We start from the raw sequence: 7,753 nt of genomic DNA, 5'->3' as shown, positions 1-7,753 counted from the left end.
TTTCTATGATGTTGATTTCTATATAACGATGTACAAATTCGTACGGTAAAACTTGAACAAGCGAGTGGCGGGTATTTAACGGGTTTGGTATTTACCCAAATTTAACAGGTAATGGGCATTAGTGGATAAGGGTTTGAGAAAACCACCGTTCAATTCGAATCCGACCCATTTACAGAGCTAGACACGTGACTCATGAGATAGACAAATTCGAAACACACACACAGATAAAGAACTAAAGAGAGAGAGAGAGAGAGAGTAAATAAACTAGGAAATAAAAAATTCGGAGATATACATGAGTGTGCATGCTATTTATCTTTGCTATTATGCATATCAATGGTGCTCTTATTCACTGAAGATCGCTGATGATTTACACGGCACGCTGCAAACAAATGCCTTTATGGCTTTGGCCAGAAGAATAAAAATAAAAAACCACATTTGAAGGAGATTTGATCATACTGTTAATCATATTGTTAACGATGATAAGTGATTAAAACAGCTACTAAGGATTTGGTAAACATTACACACGTTATACAAGGGATGTTTGAAGGTGTAAATTTTTATACATGGAAAAGAGAAAGACCAAGATAAGATAGAGATAAAGAGACCACAGAAATCTCACAATGTATTGGCAACAGCACAATCCACGCAAGTGTAGGAAGCAGCACAGAACATCTCAACAAGATATTAATAAACTCACAAAGATTTCCGAGTACATATGCATTAACAAGATGAAACTATACAGTGAATTTCCTAGATATCATGCTTGCTGAATGCGTAAATTTGAAGAACATACCTCCGGATGGATTTTTAAATCATCAAAAGATTGATAACTTGCCGTACTTCCTTCACGGGAATGCAGTCTTCAGAGTCATTAAACTTCAAACCGACGACTTTAATTTGGAATTATCAACGAAAGCACGCAACACCCCCACAGATGGATAACCAAATCACAAATAATATCAAACAGACAGCGGCATCGATGAGGAGAACAATCCTTACTTGGCGCCACCACTTCTTTTGAATGCACTGCGGACTTGATCTTATCCTCATTGAACCCAAATCCTTCTGCAATGAGATTGAAGAACCCGCTCCATTCTGGCTATTAGACTCCAAAGCTGCTGAATCAAATTTGACTCTATCTGTCGATTTCCGGTGCTCCTCCAACTCAACATCTCTCATCGCAATCACATGATCCTTTGCCTTCTTCTTCTCTTGCTTGCCAGGCTTTCCTAACAATGGGGCTTTTGTAGAAGTGGCAACTTCTGTTTGTCCATTGGCATTATTTGGTGACGGAGAGAGGCCCACACGATCAGACAAGGGAGTTTCAGCTTTCCAATCATCTCTGCTTTGGGAAACATTTTCCAATGAAGTAATCAATCGGCGAATAACAGGCACCAGCTGCTCTTGTACACCAATCGCATTCATCCCTGAAAAGCTTCCTCTCGAACCTTTTTTAGCTACCTTCTTGAATTCATCTCTCAAATGCTCTAGAAACTGTAAAGCACCCCGATTTCCTAGGCCCTCATCAGCAATCATAAAATAAGCATACCCATCTTCAATTAAAAAACCATAAATCCTTTTACCAATGGTCTCAAAATACCACTTGTGGAAAGGCGGAGTCCTTTCCAGGCACAAGGTAGCTAGATTCTCAATCTCATGATCGCCTCCACTATATACATACAGAGAACGGTTACCCCTAGATACAGAACAGTAATGCACAGTATTCTGAATAGAAGCCATTACTACGATATCTAAAACTAAGTCTACAACCAATTCAGTCGAACAAACAAGATTCTTTACACAAATTCACTCATTTCATCTTTGAAAACAAAAGTTTTCTTTTCTTCAATCTATAGTTCAGCTTTTTGATATAAAGATTTGGCAAAAAATGAACCTGAGTAGCTCCTCAATCAGTATGCCCAAGACTAAACAAAATGCAATAAATTCATCAGCAACAAATTCAAACACCCCTAGAAGATACCAGCAAAGCCCTTCAGCTAAGCCTTCAAATTCAAGAATGAAGTCCCTCATGCCTCTCTAGGGCTTCTCACAATCAACCACATAAAACACAGCAACTGAACTACACCCACTTTGCATTTTTCTGCCACTGCAAAACAATTAATTAAAAGAAAAATCAAACAACCAATGATACCATCTTCAAATCTGGCACAAACCCATCATAATCTATCAGCTGAATTTCTAGCTAAACTCAAAATCTTTTGAAATCAACGCCCAAACCCACCTTGAATTACCATCCAGAAATCAAAATAAACATAAGATTCAAAGTAAAATCAAAGATCCAGATATAAAAAACGCAAAATCAATGGTGACGCAAGCAAAGAAAACGAGTTTTTTTGGGGAAAAACAATCAAAATCGACCGTACGAACAAAGAAAAGAAGCTGAATGTTCATTTTATATGCAAATTTATCAGCAAACAAACAGATCCTGAAAAGGGTTTTGCAAGAACCATTACCTGTTGCTGCCTCTGCTCCGAAAATGACAAAATAAAAGAAACTGATCTTGAGAATCAGACAAAATGAAACGAAACCAAAGCTAAACTAAACTACAGAGTACAAACAACGAAACAAAAAAGCTTCCAAACGAGAGAAGACTTTGATATACAGTACTTAAATAAATTTAACACTGTAAAATAAAATATAGATAATATTGCTCGAGTGTTGTGTTGACCCTTTGACTTCACCAATCAGTAAACTTTAGCTGTCAATTTTTAAATTTTAGTTGTCAGTTTTATTTTGGCAAAAAAAATCATTTTATTTTCTTGTTTTACATAAAAAGGAAAATACGCGTAGCAATTAATGTATGAAGAACAAAATTAATTTTTTTTATAAGGTATTGAGCCTAGCGTGAGAATTTTAACATGACATGTAAAATTTGTAAAATTTTATGTTAAAAAAATCATTGTCCAAATATAAGTTTGTACAATCCATGAGAAAAATTACTGGTAAATACTTTCACAGAATTGATTGTAGGATCATAGGACGGTTGATGCAAAAAATAAAAAAAAATAAAATTATATAAAATAAGCTGAATTGAAGGCAAGAAGTTGATAAATTCCCAACTAGTTTCAAAGTTCTAAAAGAAAGTTCAGTCTATACTTTCATTTAATTATGTATAGCGCTCACGTTACATATAAATTACAAAGTGTAGAATGCACCTACTGCCTCCAAAAGAGGTTCCACTAACACAACACTACAAGTCACTCACTATGCTGAATTAAAGGAAGACTGGTAACCCAGAATCATATTTAAGCATTCATCTGGGATCTTCTTTTAATTTTGGACACTAATTTTCATCCATAACTCCTTGCCATTGACTCATTTCTCCAGCAGTTGCGCATGGGGATGGTAAAGGCAAAAGAAGCAGCTGCGTGGTGATGATATGTTTATTTCACATTTCCCAGTTAAACAAATATTAGACATGGAAATCTTGCGAAACTTTGTTATTACTGAAGCTTCATGCTGTTCCAGTGCCGGGGCAAAGAATGGTATGCACGATGGTGTTTGGATCCATCATGGGGACTTCAGTGTCAAGTCTGGTTCACACAAAAGCAAAACATGTCATTAACACAAAGTGCCACAGATTATAACTATATATTTCAGTGTATGATAACTGACGTGTGTAACTAAATTAAAAAATAAAATTAAAAGGCTTTGGCTTTTTGAATCCCCGACAAATGGACTGAAGAATTAAATAAAGTGAGAAAATGGCCTTCATGATTCACCACTTCTTTTTCTCAGGTGTGTTCATGATTTACCATTCTTTACCGACAAACATGAAAACTTTCTTATGATATGAGAAGCATATGGTTAATTAATCACTAACTCGAGGTTTCTGCATGATGATCTTTGCTTATAATTGCAGAAAAATATTAGCAACTAAGAATCCCACTTCCATTCAGTATACATTAGTCCCATGAATCTTGAACTGGCAAGGTTTCACCATAATGTCAACATCTCAACGTCATTTAGCTTCAGAATCAGTTTTTTTACTTCTAAACCACAACCACACTTTTCACATCAGCCATCAAAATATTTACAATTTAACAAAATAAAAGGAACACAGAAAGATGTCTATTAAGTAGCAAGTCATAAATCAAAACTAACTGATTTAATAATAATAGAAAATTTGTGCTTCTGAAAAAATAAAACAAAAACAAAAATCTTCAAAAGTAGTAGTTGTGGCAAAGGAGTCAGTTACGCGTACGCAATAAGAATTACAAATTACCTGGGATTCTTCTGCTCTGCTCATGCTCTCCGGTTTCATTCGTTGTGTCCCTAACTTCCCTTTCATGATCAAGAGAATGAGAGCTTCTTCCTTGTTCTTTTGGACTATTTTGGAGATTAGTCCCATCTTCATTCCTTGACTCTGAATGTTCTACAGCCTGTGGCTCTTCATAAGCCTCAGACCTTTGTTGATCAGATGCACCATCAGCATTTTCTGTGACAGAAGATTCTTGAATTGTTTCTTGTTGGATGTCAGATAATTCACTGGAAGCTTTAGCAGGAGCAAGGAGAGAAAGGCGGCAGAGTGGGCATGTTGTATGGGTGGTAAGCCAGTGGTCAATGCAATCCATGTGAAATGCATGGCCACATGCAGGTATCTGTTGAAGCTTATCTTCAGCTTGGTAGTCGGCAAGGCATACAGAGCATCTGCAAATATAGCAAGGTGTCTCATGACAAAACGAAAGAATTGAAGTCCAGTTCATGATATGTGGAACATGTTGTACTCTTGACAAATTACCACAGGTCACAGCTCTAACTGATTGCATAAAGTATTTGAAGAAACAATTATCTAATCATGAAGATATAACACGAGGACGCTCAATTTGTCAGCATGGGCAGTCTCAAGTATCACAAGATAAAAGAAGAGTCTTCAATTGTTTTCTTTGTTCCTATTTTTTAATATTGACTAAATTAGTTCCTGGCTAGACACATGTGATAGTTCTTACTTCGTACAATCGGGGTTGAACTGTTAGTTTGCAGCAAATAGATAACTACATTTTCATTATATCTAGAGTAGGAACTGTATTTAAAACTAGTCTTGCTTAACTCTAGTCTTTCTTGGCTCTCTAAATGAAGATTTATAAGACTCTTAAGTTATGTACATTCAGCATTCAGGCTAAAAGCTTATCCATATTGTATGTAGGCTACTAGAATTATGTCATAATAAACTGGGTTCATTGCCGTGGAGAATGCCCTGGAGAATCACCAAATTCTTCCTCCTTGAGAACAGGAATGGTGCTAACTACAATTATTAAATCTTCCATTTTGGGTACCGCCAGGCGTATTAAAAGTTCGATGAAGAACTTCTCAAACCTATTGTGAAACCTATGTCCGCTTACTCGCGCTTGTGGAGCTTAACTTGTCTTGGGATGTGCATCATTAACCACAAATTATCAAAAGTAGTAGCTCTCCCACGATTCTGTATATGATGATATTTTAGTAAACCATTCCCTCCCTTTCGGAATCATTAAACCACACTTCAGAGTTCATTAAACCACCATCCACTAGTTAATTACAGAACCATTTAGCTGCAGTACTCCGTGCACATAAAATGATTCTGATATAAATTTGCTTTCAGCTTCAGGACCTCAATATAGAAAATAATTTTGTCTCATTATACTTTCCATATCAATTATTCCTATAGATAGTCGACAACACCACAAAAATATTGCTTGAAACTAGGGAAGAACAGTGCCCTGATAAGTCATTGATTAAATATAAAATTAAAAAATTGAAATCCTGAAATCTCTAATTGAACTGGGTGCAATATGATTACGTGATTCAAAAGTCAACCAAACAATAAACAAAATAATGTCAAGATACATTTTGCATGTCAATTTCCACTGAAGTTTCTGTCTCATTACACCCATATTAATTATTCCTCTAGATAACCAACAACAACACAAATTTATTCCTTCCGGAAACTAGAGAAGCCCAGTGTCCAGATAAATCAATGAATAGGTGAAAAAAGGGCAAATTCTGAAAATTCTAATTGAACTGAATGCAACATGATTGCATTCATCAGTCACCTACAACGACCAAAATACAGTCAAGATACACTTTCTACTTCTATTTTCAGCACAAGTTTTCTTTTTTGACTTCATTCCAATACCATTGACCAGTGATTCTTTCTTGGATAAAAGGAAAACAGTCAGTCCAATCAAAAGTTTATTAGTAAACTATCCAAGCAAATAAAATCATGTAAAACTAATAGGCCATTGACTGAGCAAAATAGTTTGCATTTTTCCTTTTATTATTAATATATAAAAAAAAAATGAATATGATTTCTCCAAATTTGACCGGGAAATTTCTCACAATGATTTCTTTTCTGAATTGTTTTTCTCAAAATCTTTGAGATATTGTCCGAATCACTGTGGTGAGTTCACAAAACTTAAAAAGACTGAATTGATTGGACCAATATTGACAATTTCTTTAAATTTTTACTGGGTTTAACATGCACTGTAAGCAAAACATAAACAAACAAGAAAGCTTAAAATTCCTACATGCCCATAGATATAGCAACAAGGATATGCCACACTTTCTATAAACTAAATAAATCTAAGCCAAAATTAAATGAAACAAAATTAGAATTCAAACAAATTCACAGAAAGCTCACTCACTGCGTATCTCTAATAGAGAAGCTTTCCTTGTATATGACAATGGGTAACATCTCCCTCAGCTCTTTTTTCAATCCCAATTCAGCCTTAAAAAGACAACAACAAGCATAAGCATAGGCACACAGAAATAAAATTAAAAAAAAAAAAAAATAAATCAATGAAAGCCAAAGAATGATCTTACTCTAGAGATCTCATCAACATTGTTGGTATGCAAAGAAGTTCTCATTCGAAGAGAAGACCAATCAACTCTCCGGCGGCGAAGATAGAACAAGTAGAAGAGCAAAAGAAGGATGAAAGTGAAGAAAATTGGCACAGAAAAAATGAAAGCTTGATAGACCTTCAGCTCAGCTGAAACAGATGAAGATTTTGGTGGTGAAGAGCAGCAGCTAGGTGTATAGTAAGACATAATCAATTGTTTCCAATTCAACCCAAAAACCCCACAAATTCACCACACGGTTATGCATATAAATCAACCGAAAAAATGGAAATTTCCTCAAAGATCGAAGCTTTCAAATATTTGGAGGAAACCCAGATGAGAAAATGAAATTTTTAAGATTGATTTCATTTGATTACAAGAAAAAATAACGCAAATCAAAAAGTCATGCAAATGTAGTGATGTGACAATGAGGTACAGAAAGGCTTTAAACAGGTACTGAAATAGCCGAAGGTGGCTTTCTATTTGGCCATTTGCACGATAATTTACACAAATAAGACGATTTGACAGGGTGACAGCACCAATTAACAAATGAAAGTTTCCGGACAGACTCAGATGAGAAAATTTTGAAATTTTGCAGAATGATGTGGTAATTTGGCTGCAAAGAGCATGAAAATGCAAGTTTTGAAGAGGCCCCAGATGGGGAAAAAATTTTGAGATTTTTTTCTTCTAAAATATAAAATCCAGATGAGTGAATCAGATATTAAGATTGAAAAGTCAAATTAGATAAACAATTTGAAGGCAAATGTGGGAGTGAGGAACTGATGTTGAAGTGAAAAGGACAAGATTGATCACAAGTTTAAGGCAGGTATTTTGGTAGGTAAAAAGATAAAATGAGACTGTTTTTACATGCTATGTGTATGTGGAGACAAACTAGAAACGATCCAGGACAGTCTTT

General features: G+C 35.3%; 2 protein-coding genes across 2 annotated transcripts; both read right to left on the bottom strand.

Annotated features, from left to right (window-relative positions):
* Positions 1 to 590: 590 nt before the first annotated feature.
* On the bottom strand, positions 591 to 2,638 carry LOC102626801 (phytolongin Phyl1.1). Its single transcript, XM_006478287.4, has 2 exons — positions 2,475 to 2,638; positions 591 to 2,107 (listed from the first exon to the last, which is right to left on the bottom strand). The coding sequence occupies exon 2, from the start codon at positions 1,738 to 1,740 to the stop codon at positions 907 to 909; it is 834 nt and encodes a 277-aa protein (XP_006478350.2). The 5' UTR covers positions 1,741 to 2,107; positions 2,475 to 2,638; the 3' UTR covers positions 591 to 906.
* A 409-nt stretch (positions 2,639 to 3,047) lies between these two features.
* Positions 3,048 to 7,753, bottom strand: LOC102626499 (RING-H2 finger protein ATL7-like). The gene is made up of 4 exons (XM_006478285.4): positions 6,823 to 7,753; positions 6,645 to 6,727; positions 4,247 to 4,671; positions 3,048 to 3,554 (listed from the first exon to the last, which is right to left on the bottom strand). Exons 1-4 carry the CDS (start codon positions 7,045 to 7,047, stop codon positions 3,532 to 3,534), a joined length of 756 nt encoding a protein of 251 aa, XP_006478348.2. The 5' UTR covers positions 7,048 to 7,753; the 3' UTR covers positions 3,048 to 3,531.

This window comes from Citrus sinensis, chromosome 3 (genome assembly GCF_022201045.2).
Source record: "Citrus sinensis cultivar Valencia sweet orange chromosome 3, DVS_A1.0, whole genome shotgun sequence".
Taxonomy (NCBI): Eukaryota; Viridiplantae; Streptophyta; class Magnoliopsida; order Sapindales; family Rutaceae; genus Citrus; species Citrus sinensis.
Note: the sequence above shows the minus strand (reverse complement) of the source record. Positions and strands in the feature narration are given on the sequence as shown.